Genomic DNA, 18,349 nt, shown 5'->3' with positions numbered 1-18,349 from the left:
CTTCAAGTCCCTCAGCAGCAGAGATAGCTGTCTGGGAAGTGCCTTTAATGCATACTGTGTGCTGCTGAGGAGGAATTACAATCCAAAGGGCATGTTGGAAAGCAGCTAACTTTGTATATTAAATGTCTAAAAATTACATTACTCAGCTGCCCATTCTACCCGTTTGCAAAACAACATCTACAGACATTTTTCTAGACATTTAATAAATGATTGTCCTAAAATATTGCAGTTGCTGCACATTGTCCTTAATAGAAAGAACATTTAATAGTGATGCTTTGTGCATCCTGAATAGAGCAAGCTCCTGATTTTTAGAAATACTTGGCATTTTCCACTGAAACCTTTGGAATATCTGGTCCTTCTTTTTTATTTTTAATGATTTCCTTATATTTCAGGAAAAAGGATTACGTTTTAAAAATGGATTAAATCAGCCTCTGGTTTTTATTGTTTAAGCTAATCTTTCTGATTTCAAAACACCATTCTGATTAGCATGCTTTTCTTTCTTTTTTTCTGACTTTGCTGCTGCCACAGAAGAAGTGTCTGCGAGGATAGTACAAGTAGTAACAGCTGAAGCTGTAGCAGTCCTGAAAGGTGAACAGGAAAAAGAAGCCCAGCACAAAGATCAGCCTGGATCACTACCTTTAGGTAAAATGAGACAAAGAATGCTCCAGGTATCCTTGTGTCTCCAAATGTCTGTATGTATATTAAAAAATGCAGTTCCAGCTGTGTATTCACGTTGCTTATGGTTGTGGTTGTTAAACCATAGCCACCCCTGGGATAAATGCTGGGACCACAGGATTATAGCAGGATCCTTGTTCTTCATGGCCCTGTGACTGTCTCATTCCCTTGGTTTTGACTCATGGTTGAGTAGCCATGAGTGTGTTTGGTGGTAGGGTTTTGTCATCATGTTGGTTGGGACTGTTTGTGTAAAGCCATGTGAAGGATTAACATCTGAAGAGGCAAAGATGGAGTGACAAATAAAAAGAAATTGAGGCTGTGCTGGTTGGGTGGTAGCTGCTCAAACGGATGGAGGGGAGCACCTCCACAGGAAGCAGGAAGGAATGAATGGGGCACACCAGGTTGAGAGCACCAGGCAGAGTGAGGGCAGATTGTGGAAGAAGGAGTCACGTGGTAAAAGCAAATTCCAGCAGTCTGTACTGGAAGGGGTAAGAATGCCACTGGTCCATGCTGGGTCTCCATCCTCCTCTTGCCTCCTTTGTTTAATATCTCTGAAATACACATGTCTTTGTATCTATCTTATCTATCTATAAAAGAAGGTAAGTATAAAGCCATTTGTACCTAGAGTGCTTGCTCCTTGCCAGAAAACTTTTACAGTAACTCAAAACATGTCCACCAAAGGCCAGAGAAAGGACATACTTCATCTTGAGGTAAGGAAGTCATGTAAGCCTGTCCTGGGACAGATTCTGCTGAGTGCATGTTCATTGTGATTAAATCAAAACAGTGCCCTGCAGTGTTTTCCCCACAGGTAATCTGCTTGTTTTGGTGCAGTGCTTGGCCTTTGCCTAGGAATGAATTAAAGTCAATGAGTAATTTAGAATATTTGTTGGAAATTTGGTTCCCACGGTTTTTTTCTTCATTGAACTAACTTCAAACTGCAGCAGGGAGATGTTTTGCTTGGTAATTCCCTTCTTTGCAGAGACTCAGTTTTACATGGAAGACCCCAATTCTCCAAATCACTTCATTCAGGCTTGGGAGAGGCAAAATGGATATTCAGTTCCATCTAGTCAGATAAGTAATTTAAAAGACATTGTGAGAAGTATGTCTTCAGTTAACAACTGTTGGTGTTACAGTTCCTGTGGTCAGATGCATGTGATGAGTTTATAAATACTCTGTCCCTGGACAACACATCTTAAGGACAAGTCACATATGGTCTTTTCCAAATCACACTGAAATCAATAGGAGGAAGCCTGGAAGATTCTGTTGGGGCTTTTGAAAAATTCTGCCTGTGCTTGGAAAGAAGCCCTGAACAGTAAACTGAGATCTGTCTGTTGAAAGGTGCTGTTGATAAGACAGAGCTGTTAAAACAGATTTGTTTGGTTTTTTGTTGGTTTTTTTTTAAACATTGGTTAAGCCCCAGGAGTGGGTCTGTTTTTCAAGAAAAAAATTCTCAAAGTGATTGGTATGAGATCAAATGCAAAGGTCATGCTGAGTTCATTTAAGAAGCTTGTTTAGAATTTCAACATACTTGAATTGAAGTAATTGAGAAAAAATATTTTCAGCATCTGGTCTCATGACTGGGAATGAATGTAAATCCCAGTCCAAGTGCATCTCTAAGTTTTCACTGAGCCTTGCTCAGCTGAATCACTGTTATGTCACAGCTGATATAAGTTCCCTGTGCTGATATCTTTTGCATTTAGACAAGCAATATTTGCATGTGTTCTGTGATTAACCTTGAACGCAGCAGAAGAAAAAAAGTGTGCAGAATGGAGTCTTTTTACATACCCAAGGTGGATTAAAGAGATTGGGTGCTGATTTCTGATAGTTGGTGTGAATTTATAATAACTCTGTGCTCATAAGCCTTTTTATTGTTGCCTTGGGTGACTGAACACTTTTTAAGAGGCAATACGGATTTAAAAGAGTATCTCATATTTGATTTTTACATTGTTCTCTATAACCAGAATTTTGGAAGTAATTCATCCCATTAGAAAACAAATCACCAACAGAAGAATAAATCTTTTTATTATAATTTCAAAAGTCTGTGTATTCTGCAGGGGTCTGTCTAAAAATCTGGCAGGCATGAGTCCCTATCAGATAATTCCTCAGCTGGGCAGAACAGGCTGACTGCAGCTTATATCATGTATTGGTCTTCCTGGAATTAATGACTCTATCTCATTCTCACTGTTTGATTTCTAGCAGTTGAAGAGTCAGCCAACCTGCCTCCTTCCCCACCTCCATCACCAGCTTCTGAGCAGACTGGAGTTCTGGAGGAAGGTAAGGGTCTCCTGGACATTGCAGTGCAGAGCTGTCGGCAGAGGGATGAGACATGAATCTAAAGGATGAGGAAATCAGAAAATGGAGATACTTCTCATGTGGAAAAATAAGGCATTCTCAGCAATAACTCCCCATCTGCAAACCAGCTGCAGTGCATGGATGAGGTAGATGCATGCACAGAGGTAGCTGAGGGATATGCTAAGTACATCCATGCTAAAGAAAAAGAGCAGTGTTGCTCACTTTTTTGTCTGTTGTGTGCAATATGAGCCACTGCTGTCCCAGTGTGGTCACCAAAACTATGATGAAGTATAGGTCATTGTTTGTTTCTTGAGATGTGTTTGGCTGCATTTCTAATATTACCATAGCCTTTTGGTTTGGCATCTTAAATGCATGAAAGCAAGGAGATTCAGAGCTGGATCATTTTTTTGGCCCTTGACCTGTAATTCATACTCCAGTGCCTGCATGTATTGGAAGTTCTGCCCACAAAGTGCAGCAATCACATTCTAGTCTTACCAAGCAAGTTTCTATTCTGTTCTGCACGAGTGTTCAGTTTCAGTAGCCCGTGATCACTGCATTCTCCTCCTGCTGCAACCTCCTCTCCAGCAAAGCACTGAAGTGTTGCCTTGATGTTGAGCAGAGGCCTGAATCCCAGGAAGCTGCCGCAGTGTAGGCGTGTGCGTGAGTGCTTTGTTCAGCAGAAGACAACTGCTGCATCAAGGCCAGCAGCACAGGGAGAGACAGCAGGGCGTTCAAACTGAGCTGTAGCATGGGGATAAGGAGGATTTGGGTTCAGAATCTCCAGGGGACTGTCAGTTGAACTCATGTCAGTCACATTTTTATGTCTCCACTTACTTCCTTCTCGGATTTTCTTTCAGCGTTTTATCTTTCTTTCTGTTACATAAGTGCATGAAAATAATTTCCTATCATCTGCTGAACAAACTTTGTTGGTATTTTAACACAGAGCCTCTGTGAATTTTGCAAGTGGATGGTTGCTATTTCACATGCTAGCATACTCTGACTCAGTTAATAAGGACACTGCAGTTAGGCATGTTCCATCATGCAGTCATTTTTGACGCAACAAAATTACAGGCTGTGTTAACAGCAACATTTGTCAGTCCACTCTACTGGAAAGGCCCACTGGGTGTGGTTAGTAACAGTTATAAAGAACTTTAGTAATTTGTTGTTGTTTTTAAAAACAAAAAAATAAATCTGCCTATTGTGTTTAAAAAATACAAAAGTTCCTAGACTCATCACACAGAGGTAATGGCTATCAAAACTGTTAATTGAAAAGAGAAGTGGTAAGGTATTAGCAAAGATTTTTAGAATTGTTACCAGGGCTTTATCACTATTTTTCAATACATAATTCACTTGGCTAGTCCTGTGTATGCTTTTTAATTTTTCATATCATGGTAAAGGACTTCATTAATGGTAAAGATTCTTCTGCTTCAGTCCAATGTCCCAGTTCTTCCATTAGCCTCAGGTTTAGGTTTGGCTTTGTGTGCTGCTTGTGTCAGCTGTATATTTGCATGTATTTTAGGATTTTATAAAGTCCTCATATTGTTTAATTGACAGGTTGTAGATTGGCCCCACAGCAAATGGAAAGCATTTTGCTAGTTGTACTAACACAGGAAGGTGGAAAACACTCTACAACTTGGCGTTATTATCTACTGCCAGACTGCAGCTCCCAGCTGTGCAAATGACTCAGCAAGTCACTGAACATTGCTGCTTTTCTCTTTCTTGGCATGTAGAATTGAGTTAATATAATAGCACCTATCCTGTAGAGGTGGTTACAAGGGCTGAAAGGACAGTGCTTGGGAGATGTTTCAATGATTTACACAATGTCCTGGGTTTTAATAACTTTCCAATCACTTTCTTTAACATTAATCGAAAGAGACTTTTCCGCAACTTGGAAGATTTTGATTCAGTGCTTCCTTGTTAAGAGCAGATGGCAGTTTTGTAAGGGAAGTATGGATAGAAGTCATGTCCTGAGTCTTTAATGAACTGTGCTGGAAGCTTCTTGTTTATGTCTGGCTCTCAAACAGGAACTCACAGTAGAGTTGTTTGAAGCAACAGAAAAAACTTAGAAATAATTTCACTACAAATATATTATGTTGCTTTTTACGAAAATATCAGTATTGTCAGTTCAGCGTAGTAAAAATGGTGGTAAAAATCTTCTGCTCTACTCTGTATTAGAAGATACAGTCCTTATTTTCTGTGGGTAAGTTCAGGTTTTGCTGACCTAAGTGAGCCAGACCTGTCAATTTTATTCAGGCAAAGTTCCCATTCAGAAGAGTTTGCCTCAGTAGGGTTTGACCCAGTTTTCCTGTACTTCTTTAAACCTCCTGTTCCCTATACCATCTGGCAATCCATCCTCATGCATCTTTACATTGTCCATCTTTCTGCTGAATAAAATGCAGTTTATTAATTAATTGAACAAAAAAGGTGAGCCCTTGGTGTGTCTGCTTCAGACCTTTTTTTTTCCCTTCTCCTAGAAGCTCTTCCTAATGCACTTGTCAGTGTGTGTCGCATTGCTTTGAATCCAAGAGACTTCTTCAGTCAGTGTAGGAAGGAAATCACTGTTGTAGACTGACAAAGGTGGATGTGGCCAGCCATGCAGCAAACACAAATTAAAAGGAAAAAAAAAAAAGGTAGGAAAGACAGAGAGGTTTGTGGGTCAGGTTTATTTCATGAGAGAAAGGAGTCCGTTGGATGTAGGTTTCTTGGATTTGGCTGCAGGAAAACATTCAAATGAACCTGTCCCTTTTTACTGCTGCAGAAGGTAAGAGAACTGATTTGCCTTATTGAAATTATTATATTTATTTCAACTATAATAACATAATTTTGTTCAGGAAATTAAATTCTTCCTAGCACCCTCTAATCCTTTTATCAGTTGTATCTGCCTTGCAGGACTGACGTAATATTCTAATTTCTTGGCATTTCTTTTGTGCTCTTTGCCTTTTGATGATGGTCCAATGTAAAAAAATGATGTCTTCATGTAAAAAAATTTTAATTTTAAACATTAAGGAAAAGAAGGGTGCCTCTGATGGACTGTCTTCCACTTTGAAATAGGCAGATCAGCCTTTATATACCAAATAAAAGTGTTCTGTAAACTGAAAAGAATCAAGTGTTGTAAAATGGATCTGTTGACAGTGGAAATTACTTCTTGAAAGGCATTCTCAAAACATACAAGGAAAGTAAAGCAGAATTCGCCTTTGTGGGAAACGATTTTAATCTTGGACTTTAAAATGCATTAGGAATTTTCCCATATATTGAGACGGAAAAGATTAGAAGGGACTATAATAACAAAGGATTTTTCTTGTTGCTGAAATAAAAGCACAGCCTCCTTAGAAGACATCATTATCCTGTTAATGAAATTATCTGCATTAATTCTGAAAATATCTTCCTTCAAACTGATTAAAAAAACAATGTAAATCTGTGAAATAGCCACAGATGTAACAGCCCCAAACAGCAGCAGGCTTTGCACTCCTGGTGATTTTGGACCATCACAATAGCAAGTATTAACCATTTGTACTGCTGTCAGTTCCTGCAGTTTTAAGGAGCAGAGCCAAGGCCTCTGTTTTCTCTCCTACAGTCTGTTCAGAGCCTATAAAAAAGGGATTTTCAGCCTTGTTTGCAACAGAATAGACAAGTCCTGGGATTTCACCTTCACTCTTGTTGATGCATTTTGCTTTTGAAGGGCCCCTGGATAAATAAACCCACAGCTGGAAGGAGAACTTCCCCTTTTGCACATCTTCCTTCTCTGTGTTTTCAGCTTCTTGATCATATCAACCTTCCCTTCTTTTCTTCATGTCCCAGTTCCAGCTGAATAGGTGGCAAGTGCTTCTGTTCCTTCAGCTCTTGTCTTCAGTAATTCATGGGCTGGTGTGAGGGCACCCTGCAGAGAAGGGGGAGTTGAAGTTTTGAACCTTCTTGCATTTAGGAAGGAGTTGATTCCTGGTCTCTTATGCCCTGAACTGTGGGCTCACCCCCTGTAATTTGCCTTTTGCAAACTCTGGACCCTCTCAAATCTGTTACAGAACAGATTTTGTAGATGTTTCTGTGGAGAAGAAATCCACAGGTTCTGCACTGCAGATAGATTGAGATGATTCCCTGAAACCTTATTTTTGGCTTTTTAGTAGTAGGGGGAAATGGGAAGCTTGGGCACAATGCTGTGCTTAGCATTTCCTACTGCAATGCTCTGCAGAGCTTCCTGCTTGGCAGAAGTGGGTTGCCAGGTTTTCTTTCCACACCTGCCTCTTTTAATATTGCATAAACCCCTGGATATGGGGGTTGGATTCCCCTACAGAAGAGAAGCAGCCAAGCTGTCAGTGGTTTGTGCGCTCTTTGTTCCCGGAAAGAAACTGTGAATACAGTTCTCCTAACTGAGTTCCATATGGGGTCTTTGTGCACACAGCATGCCTTTGGTCCCAGCCAGCCTCAGGGCTGGCACCAGTCTTAAACATGGACCCATGGAATTGGTTTCTCCTACAGCAATCCTTTCCCAGTCAGAAGAAACCCATGCCATGCCATTACAGGACACTTGCTGCCAGTTACCTGAGAAAGCAGAGGAGGTTTTTGTAAAGACACAGATGTTGTTTTGTCATGATGTACTGTAGAAAAAAAACTTTAAACTTCCTGTTGTTTGCCAGGAAGAACCTTAAAGCTCTTATAAATGGGATTGTTTTGGATCAAAATTGTTTCCAAGACTTGGGTAATCACAGTTAGGGTAACATTCCTGAGCCCTCTTGTTTTGGTGTCCCACAGAGAGATCTGTTAACACTGCCTGTGTTAAAACCTTGCCTTCTGTTTTGGATCTAAGAGTGACAGTTTTGGGGGCTCTGGGGGAAATCCTCTAAGTTATAATTGCCTTTAGAAAGGCCAGGGACAAAAAGTATGGACTTGTACTTGAAGCTGGTAGGAAATCCAGTGGAACAGCTGCAGCTGCTCAAGGCACCCCGTGAATCAGTGTTCATCAAACTACCAGGTGTCATACACTGGGAATGGACTTTAACATGTTTTCTCTAGCACTAAATGTTTCGTTTTTCATAGCTTTATTCGTAATGAGAGGATTCCTCAGCCTACAGGAAAGTCCAAAGTCTCCCCTCTAGGCTTGTATGGTGGAGGTGGCAGGCCAGTCATTTTCATTGGGAAGTGTTATTTTTCTTTGTCTTGTAAAAACTGCCCCTCCCTGTACTTGTCAGTAGCTGGTTTAGTCCCACTGATGTGATTTTCTGCAAGGCTACAGTGATGGGAATAGCCTGTCATTCCAAAGCATTAGCAAACACTGAGGTGGGAGCTAGTTCACCCATGGAAACATGACACAACAGCATAAAATATAGGACTAACAGAGACTGCTGTGGGCAGCACTTTGTGGCCTTTATCAGGAAAAAAGGTAGCTAGATATTTAGGGAAGGGGGTTTTTTGTTGTTGTTGTTGTTTAAATGCTATTTATTTATAGGAGAAATAAAAGTGGGGAATTTTGAAACAGGTACAATGAAAAATAAAGGCACCACTGGCCAAAATGTAAGCTGGTTTTCTTTTTAATAAAAGATTTTTTTTAAATTTTACACTTTTAAGTACTAAATCTGAATATTATGAGGAATGCAGCTATGTCAGGACATTTCAGAGGTTTTTCGTACAGTCAGTCAGATGTGGAATATGAGTATAGTGTGAGTTGTGAGATGTAGTTTGTGCACAGCATGTGTTCTTCTAAGCAATTAGTGTGTAGTTTTGAAATTCACTTACTGCTGGGGTTGGTTTCTGATGTTGGTAAAGCCAGCAGAAAGGGCCAGGTACATGTTCTCTGTGTTAAAATGCACAACTGCCTCATTCTCTATCCTGCATTAACCAATAGCCTGGCTGCTGTCATCTACTCCAGCATGGCAGTGGCTGGTGCTGCTAGAGCATGTGTCCATCCTGCTTTATTTTTCCTCTGTCTGTCTGTCTGTCCTGCAGCCTTTGTCTGTCTGTGTGTGTTTGTAAATGCAGGGGCGGAGGATAAGGTGGGGCTGCTCCAGCACTGCCCTGGCTGTGGGGGAGTCACTCCAGGAGCCAGCAGGGAGTGGCACCTGGCCCCCTCCATTTCAGTGTCTGTGCCCAAGGAGGAACCCTGCAGTTCAGATGAGGAGTACTATGAACACCCTTTGTTCAGCTCAGAGTGGGCTGGCTCTAGTACACTCCCCAGTGCCACAATGAAGACCACAGAGGTCTTGTTGGGCCATGATGAAGGTGAACTGAGCATGGTCCCATTTGGTTCCTCTTCCCCTCTACTCATCTGCCATCCATTCCATTCCTTATGTGTCTGGCATTGCTGCTTTCTGGGGAGGGAAACCTGATTGTGTTTTCCCCAGATGGAAGTTATGCCCCTCCAAGAGTCTCTCCATGTCTTGGTAAAGCTGCAGCATGAGCAGCTTTGGGGTCAGTGTAGCTGTGGTTCCCACTTAAAGCAGGGATTTTGTTCTTCATGCCTGGCTTAGAGCAGAAGCAAAAGGAGCAGCTAGCTAAAAGAACTGAAAGATAATTTGTTCTTTGTGCTAGAGAAATACTGCCAAGAACAATACACAGAGTAGGCCACAATATTGTTACTGAAAGTAAGTCAATTGTTTACACAATGGGGGGAAAATATGTCTATACCAAAGATAGCCCTGGAAGGATTTTAATTCTCCAGCAGGTGAAGTAAGTGAGTTTTACCCCAGTGTACACAGGTAATTTCAGGCCATATTGGATCATGTTTGATTTCCAGTTGTTTTGTGGACATGCTCCATTTGCATTGTGCCAGCTGACTGCACACACAGAGGGGAAAAAAGCCTCTCTGTACCTCCTGTTTCATGACCTGAGCACATCAGTAAGTAACATTTTATCAGTAGGGGTTATGTAGAAGTAAAATCAAGGGAGAATCTTCTTCACTGACTTACAGAGCAACTGACTTCACAAAGGTGAAATAGTTGGATGTTTCATTTCACAGCACTCAGTCTTGGCAGCTGAAGTCAAAAATAGTACTGGATCCTCTAAAGGTTTGTGTCTCAGAAGGATGGAGCTGTCTTCCTGAAACTGGTCACTGGCTCATTTTAAGAAAACCAGACTTGTTTAGAATTAACAGGATAATTGCAGAATTAACAGCCTAACACTGTAACAGCGTCAGTTAGAGATCAGCACTAATAATTGAAGATTGTTCATGTCAGCATATCTAACCAAAGGTAGGGAGATAGAAAAATCACAGAGGGAGTCTTACTTTAGCCATGTGCCTAGAGCTGTACATAACAGCCTGATTAGTTCATGGGCAGCTTCCTTTCCTGTCATATAGTCTGCCTCTGGTGAGAGTGTAAGATCTCAGAACATCTATATGGAGGAGAAAAAAGGCAGATAAGCTGGATCATGAGTGCAAAGATAGGCATTATGAGACCCTAGAGTCTTCTCAGCTGGTGAGAGCACGGTGCTAAAATGCCAAGATTCAATCCCTGTATGGGTTGGTCACTTGAGAGTTGGACTTGATGATCCTTCTGTGTGTGAAGGAACCTTCCTGCCCTTCCAACTGAGAGTATTGTGTGAAACAGCTGTCCTTGCTGGCAGCAGTCTGCTTGGCATAAGAGTCAGCTGCACAAGGAGAGGCTATACGATTCTTTTGTTAATTCAAGGAAAGCTTTCTAGTTTGAGTAATTATTTTTAATCATGTGGCCTTGTGTAAAGTGTTCCAGGAAATGAAAGGGTATTGCTCAGAGTAAAATAAAAGGCTGTCCTTAGCATTTTTTAATTAAGAGGGAAGCACATACAAAAGTACATAAAATTAGAAAAAGAAAAGTAAAGCAGGTTATTCAAGTCAGGGTCTCTTGTAGCTGGAGACCTGTTGTCCTGCAAGGCTGCTTTTACAATCTGCCCACATGCAAATATTTCTGCAATGCTCAGGCATTGGTCAGGGTCTGATTCTGAATCTTCTGGCTTCTGTTCATTTAAGATACAGTATCTAACCTTAATTATTTTATCTTATTAATAATGTGTTGTTCTTTACATAGTGATATTTTCTCAGCCTCAAATATCCTTAAATCATTCTTTTAAGGCCATAGCTGAAATGGATGACTGATTGTCTGGTTTTCACTGGGACAGTCTCAGGAGAAAAACAAAGCCCTTGTAATTCCAAGAGGATGGATACAGCCACTTCCAGATTTGAAAATGCTTTGTTCTAGGTCTGATTCAGCAAAGTACTTCATTGTGAGACACATTTTAAACTCAGGGATGTCATCAGGTTGCCTGCAGCAAGGCTGCTGGTCAGCTCCTTGAGTACATTGCTGAATCACAGGATTCACACTTAATCCTTACTTATTGTCAGAGGGAATACTAATAGTGCACAGTAATTTTTGTCTGAGTCACAGTGGCAGGAGTACAAGCCTGGAATGGAGATTTTTCTAATAATTCTTCTTCTAATAATTATTTTTCTAATAATTCTTCAAGACTGTTCTTGATTCTACTATACTGGTCCTATCAGCCTATGGGCTGAGTGGTATGTTTTAGAAATTTGGATGAACAAATAGGTGTATTGCATTCATTGGTTTCTTTGACTTAATTGATAGTGAGGAGCCTGGGGATAACTGGGAAAACAGCAAAGAAAATGAAGAGTTCTCGTGTTAAAATAGTGATTTTCACATATAGATTTCAGATGTCAGACAGCATAAGGGAGAATTGTTTACAAGCCCATTCAGTGTAGGAGACTTGGCAGAAATCTTGCAAAAGCCGTTAATCATTAGCCATGCATAAGGCTAGTTATGACTATGAAAGTTCTCAGTATTTTGCCAAATCCAGGATTCATACAGTAGATTGACTTGCTGGCATTCAGCAGTCTGTATTACCAAGGTCAGTGGAAAGAAATCAATACCTCATACCTTCCTCCACCTCAGCTGAATGTCATTTACTGGACTAAACAGCACATTTATTAGAAAAATATCAGTGTACTTTGAGCTCATTGATGCATTAGTGTTGTCAGAGGCATCCATCATTCCATTCCATCTCCATATCCAATGACTATTTGACCCACTGTCATCCTTGGGAGAGGTGTGCCTGTAAAACACTTTCAGTCTCATCTTGTGGCATAAACATGCTTGTCTGGGGGAAGGCAGGCTTTTGGTCTGGTTTTTTCCCTAAGAAAAATTCAGTTCCATGGTGGCTAAAATGAACTGGGTACTGGCAGTCCTTTATAGACTTAAATAGAAAATATTGAGCTGAAAGGGTTATGTAAATGCAGTCCTGAAAGGGTTATGTAAAGCAATCCTGTTCAGCTGTGTGCTTGGTGTTTACTGTTGGTGGGCATGTCCCCTGTTTTTTCCATCTCCAAGAAGAAGAACCAGTAAAAGAGTGATGGCTGTGGAAGTGAAACCTGCTGCTCTTCCTGGGAAACAAGGGGGGAAAGAGCACAGGCCCCTTAAGCCTTTGGACCAGACAAAGGCCCTCTGTGAGGGTCAGTTGGATTCTGGTTCAGCGTGTCACGAGGAACAAGTGCCAAATGTGGCATCCAGCAGGGGGAGTGTGACCTTTGTGTTGGGAGCACTCCTGAAAGACACACTCTCTTCCTTGGCCGAGGAAGTTGTGTCCTCCTTAGGTTTGCATGTGTTTGCTACCAGCAAATCCTCCAGCTTTCTCCAGTGCTTTCCAAGCCTGCTTCATTTTCAGTTTTGCCCATTTATTAGTATGACTGCTCTTGTTATTATGCTTGAAGAGTGTGTAGTGGATAATTTGATTGTGTAGGTGCTGTATGACAACATGGTTTCCCACCGCTGCGGCTGATTCCTGAGTTTTTTACTTTGCCATGATAAAATATTGCTTTGCAGCTAAGCTTATTCCTCTGTGTAAGCCTTTTTTCCCCATCTCAGATGTGTTTGCCAGTCACATTGCTAATCTATGTATTTTTTTTCTTTTTGGTGCAGAGGTTCATCTGCATTTCTTTCAAACAGCAGATTTGCCGCCTTTGACTATGACATAAAGATGCTTAAACTGTAGAAATGTTTTCATTTGCAGTGTGCAGGATTTTTGTTTGGTTGGTTTGGCTTTTTTGTATGTGCTTCAGTGCATTCTGGTTTAGCTTCCTTAAAGCTATTGCTTCTTATATCATACCCTTGTCATCCATTGCAATCCACCCCTCCTCTCCTCAGTCATTGCCAGAACTCTTATTTTTTGCGTGTGCCACTTTATTACAAATGTTTAACCCTGCTGGAGTGCCCTTCTTAGGCAAAATCTCCATCACTTCCACTGGGATATTTGCCTTCAAAGTGAAGGTTAGGACTGGGTGTACTGGGTGAAGTTTAGACTTAGTCTCTGAACAAAATGTTTACTGCAGTCATCTTTCAGTACATAAAAACTAGGCTTCAGTATTTTTGTTTTAATGGTATTTCTCTTCAGCCAGTGGAACAAGGTGCAAAGACACCATGTGTGGAGTAGTGATGTACCCACTCCCTGCCTGGCTAAGGAATGCTGTATTAGGAGGCTTGTGTTCTGAATGGCCCAGCTGAAGAACACTGAATTCCTTTGGCAGTCAGAGTATGCTTTGATGCCATTGGTATTGGTTGCTTGCACCACAGCAAGAGAGACAGTAGGATACATAGAGAAAAGCAGTATCTGGCTATTTAATTTCTGTGAAACCAGGATGACATCAGCCCAGTGGCCATGCTTTATACTTCGTGGGGATAGCATGTCAGTCACCACATGTAAAAACATAAAGGAGCAAAATTACTGTAGATGTAGATTTCTAGTTTGGTTACCTGTAGATTTGAGAATGGCCGTTGCTTTTTTGACTCAGTATTAACATATGTAAATATTTAAATAATGAGCAATACTTCTATACTGATTGTTCTAAAAACAGTCAGATTCATCAGAGCAAAAAGATGCCTCCATGGACTTTAGAAGAAATTCAGAGTTGGCCCAATGCTAGTTGTAACAAGTTTTAGAAGAAACTCAAAAAAAACCTATTTTACAGATTAGTGCAGAAAGATATGCCACATTCTACAGTCATTCTCTTCATACATTCCATTATAGGAAGATTTCAAGGAGATAGGAATCATTATCTTACACAGGACATTAAAAAAAGATCGAGCTATTAATGATTAACAGAGTAGGTATTTGCCTCTGAAAATAAAGTGGCAGAGTATAAGAGTAGCCTTTTTAGTTTCCAATTAACTTAATTAGCACCTAATCTAGAGTCACAGAAACATGCCAAGTATTCTTTGACTTCAGCTACTTCACCTACAACTTTGTATGTGACTGGCCATTTTGAAGACCAGACCTTCAAGATCTGGGAGAATTAATAGGTCTGTTGCTGATTTCCACATGCTGGTTTGGTGACAGCAGTGAGATTTTGGTCATTTGACAAAGAGCAAGTGTTATAAGCTGGCGCAGTTAAGAAAACAGCCTCTTCTGAAACTTGCAAAACCCTTTGCAGGCATTATCTCTAGTTTAGGCTGATGTATAACTATGTATGTTTTAAATATCAGCAACACATAAAGGTACCGATTCCTTTGAAGTTGCAGACTTCACTTACACAAAACTAACATAAGCTACAGAGTCCACCAAAGCTTCTAATGAAGTGAGGTTATTTGTGATTTTGCTGTTGTATACAAATCATGAAGACAAAGAATTTACATGAAATCATCTCATTTCAGTGCTCACATTTATATGTGTACAGCTCACATTTTTCTTAGAAAACCTTATACATTGAAAGGAAACTAATATTTAACACTTTAAAGCAGATTTCTAGAGGGATGCCTTGCTGCATGCTCACATCTTTCTCCCTTTCCATTCCATCATTCATATTAAAATGTTGTAGGCCACGTGACTGCCTGCCTGTAAGTGCTTTAAATAATTTTGCTATAAAACCCAAACAAATTACTTCAGATTTACTTGCAGCCACGAAGATGGAATTCCGTGTCCAGGAGGGCACATGCCCTTTTGCAGCAGAACCATTAGACACAAAGCAACGTGAATCTGGGAAGGACAGTAAGACTGTTGAGCAACCTAAATATGATGCCTTAGTTCCACAGTCAGCAAAAACAGAGGCTGCAGATAAAAAGGATTCTGAGAGCAAAGACAAAGTGCTTTCACCTCCATCAGAATGGATGTTGAAAACTGATTCACAGATGAAAGGGGAAGCCGGTTTTGCAGAACCTGCTGCTAAGCCTCCTGCTCCTCAAGAACAAGAGCACTTGTCATCTCAGCTGCCTGAAGTGAGCAGGGCAGAAGAAAGGACTGCAGGTGTGCCCTCATCAACCAACCAAGTTATGGCTATCAAATTGCAAGACAACCTCAAAGATATCCAGGGTGGTGCCGTCAGCTATGGGGAAAGTTCTCTATTGCTACCAGAACCCAAGGCAGAAGCAGCCAAAAGGGAACTTCCTTCAGGCCCATCTCCTGCTCTCCCCCAGGAGCTTTCACTCAAAGACAGTTTCAAAACACATCAGGAACCTACTGACCAACTGTTTGCCAAAGATCTCAGTAAAGATGAACAGATCCACAGAGACAGGACATTATCTCTCCAAGAAGTCTCAGCAGTAACTGTAGATGGATTGAAAACTCCAAGCACCCCAAAGATCCCTCCATGGGGAGAGGAAAAGGACATGACTAAGGATGAGAGCGATGAGGAGGAAAGGTACAACTTCTATGATAAAGGGGAGGCTCAAATATTAGATGATGGTAAAATTACCACAAAATCAGAAGTTAAGACACCTTCCCCAGACAAAACAGACTTTCAAAAGGATGGTGAAGCTAAAAAGTCACCTGATACTCTCAAATCAGAGAAAGAAATAGACCAAAGTGGGCTCTCAGCAGCAGCAGCAGATGTGAAAAAGGAGGTACAGCAAAGCACACAGGTACCCCCAGCTAAGTTAAGCCATGAATTGAGCCATGAGAAAACAGCAGAGCACCCTGACACCGCCCAGTTATCCAGAGTAACAGAGAAAGCCCCTGAGGCACCAGGTTTAACCATTGAGAAGACTCCTACTCTAGAAGCTTCTCAAGAGAAAGATGTTAAAAAAGATACTGAGGAGGATAAGACAAGTCTTGCAGCTCCTCATCAAATGAAGGAAGAGGAGGATCAGTCAGGAATGTCAAAGTATTTTGAAACCTCTGCTCTGAAAGAGGAAGCCTTCAAAGCAGATGGTCTGAAACAAAGCAGTGATTACTATGAGCTAAGTGACACTAAAGAGAGTAAATATGAGCCTTATCAGAGAGGTCCTCTAATACCTGAAGATGAAGAGGAGGAGGAAGAGGAAGAATTAAATCAGCAGCAGAATGTGCATGCTCGTGAAATGGGATACAGTACCCTGGCTCAGAGCTATACACCAGACACAGCTGAAGAACCCAGTTCTCCAACAGAAAGAATGTTCACTATTGACCCCAAAGTCTATGGGGATAAGAGAGAACTTCACAGTAAAAATAAAGATGACCTAACTCTGAGCAGGAGCTTGGGACTTGGGGGAAGATCTGCAATTGAACAGAGAAGTATGTCTATTAACTTACCCATGTCCTGTCTGGACTCAATAGCCCTAGGATTTAGTTTTGGTCGTGCACATGATCTTTCTCCCCTTGCTTCAGATATTCTAACTAACACTAGTGGAAGTATGGATGAAGGTGATGACTACTTGCCAGCAACCACACCAGCATTGGAGAAGGCCCCCTGCTTCCCCATTGAAAGTAGAGAGGAAGATGAGCACACGGAAGAAGAAAAAGTGACGGTAGAAGAAAAAGTCCAGCCTGAGACCTTGGCTGAACCATCTTTCCAGGCCAAAGATTACTACAAAAATGGGGCTGTCCTGGCTCCTGACCTGCCTGAAATGTTGGACTTGGCAGGGACAAGATCTAGATTAGCCTCTGTGAGTGCAGATGCTGAGGTGGCACAGAAGAAGCCAGTTCCTTCTGACACTGTTGTGGAAGACAGCAGCACAGCCCTGCCACCTGTGACAAATGAAAACCACGTAATTCTGAAAGCTGAAAGTCAGCTGGAAGACTTGGGCTACTGTGTTTTCAATAAGTACACAGTACCACTCCCCTCTCCAGTTCAGGACAGTGAGAATTTAACAAGTGAAACCTGTCCCTTCTACGAAGGCACAGACGAAAAACTGAGACGTGGCCTCGCTCCTGACTTGTCTTTAATAGAAGTGAAGCTGGCAGCTGCTGAAAAGTCAAAAGAAGACTTCCTCAGTGAAAGAGACTTAGGCCAGCATGGTGAGTCCACTCTAGTGAGGGACTTTGAGGAGGAGAAAAAAGAGAAACTGGATACTGTGCTAGAAAAAAGTGAAGATCAAGTTGACTCTAAAGAGGTCTGTCCCATTAAAGGAGCAGAACCAGAGAAGACAAGAGCTGAGGCAGTGTTAGAAAGGAAAGAAGAAAGTGTGGCTAGTAAAGTTCATTTACCTGCTGACACAATGTATGACAGAATTTCTGCTTCAGAGATAGCAATAGAAAAGGATTCTATTTGTTTGTTGTTGGAGAAGGAGAAGACTCTTAGTGTTGTTCATGAACTAGCTGAGATAGGTGATATAGAAGCTCCAATTAAACCAGATTACAATGCTATTAAGCACGATATGGAGGTAGCTGCAAGGAGAGCTGACCAAGAATATCAGAGTAAGTTAGACAGTAAGATCAGTGAGATTGTTTCTCTTCCATTCGGGAAGGACAAAGCCTCTCTTAAAAAAGCAGAGCCTGAGCCCAAAGACACGCAGCAGAAAGAGGAGACCATCTTCTCCAGAGAAGCAAAGGATGCAGATGTACTTTCCAAGACTGAGCCTAGTTATGCAAAGGACAGCACCAAACTGTCAGAAATTGAAATTAAGGAAAAAGTAACTAAGCCAGATCTGGTACATCAAGAGGCAGTTGATAAGGAGGAATCTTATGAATCTAGTGGAGAACATGATCAAGCCCAAGAAAGTTTGAATGGAGAATCTGTGAAACCAGAGGATATCAAAGCAGAACATCCAAAACCTCCTGTGTCTGGGGAAGAGATGCCTACACAGTTACCAGCTAAGGGGGCTTCTGTGGAGCCCCTCTTTCCAAAAGCTGAGCCTCTCCAGGAGGAGCCTGCTGAGATTCAGATGGAGAGCATACCACAACTTGTAGAAGGAGCTGAAGAGACTCTTGATAGAGCTGTGAAACCTACAGAAACCCAAAAGCTGCTGCCATGTGAACTGGCAGCTGGGGCCCCGACAGAGGAAGAATATGAGGAAGAAGAGGTGGAAGCAGGGCAAGAAGCAAAAGAAGAGGATAAACAGCATCTTGTATCAGAAATGACCCCAGACTTTGGTGAGCCTGCTGCAGAGGAAATGGGAGCCAAGGGTAGCCCAGAAGCCCTGCCTGAGCTGAAAGGCATTATTGAATCCGTGGTGACAGTGGAGGATGACTTTATCACAGTGGTGCAGACAACAGTTGATGA

At 41.5% G+C, this 18,349-nt stretch overlaps 1 protein-coding gene across 20 annotated transcripts in view; it reads left to right on the top strand.

The window, feature by feature from the left end:
• The window catches only part of MAP2 (microtubule associated protein 2), a 172,489-nt gene that overhangs the window by 122,895 nt on the left and 31,245 nt on the right, over window positions 1–18,349 (top strand). For 18 of the 20 annotated variants that reach the window (XM_031064586.1, XM_031064579.1, XM_031064587.1 and 15 more), the window contains 2 exons: window positions 529–642; window positions 2,872–2,949. In XM_031064586.1, coding sequence (XP_030920446.1) covers window positions 529–642; window positions 2,872–2,949 — 192 coding nt within the window. The remainder of the gene's footprint in view (window positions 1–528; window positions 643–2,871; window positions 2,950–18,349) is intronic. The other 2 variants (XM_031064581.1, XM_031064580.1) reach the window with 1 other exon arrangement.

This window comes from Geospiza fortis, unplaced genomic scaffold (assembly GCF_000277835.1).
Source record: "Geospiza fortis unplaced genomic scaffold, GeoFor_1.0 scaffold706, whole genome shotgun sequence".
In the NCBI taxonomy this organism is placed as follows: Eukaryota; Metazoa; Chordata; class Aves; order Passeriformes; family Thraupidae; genus Geospiza; species Geospiza fortis.
Note: the sequence above shows the minus strand (reverse complement) of the source record. Positions and strands in the feature narration are given on the sequence as shown.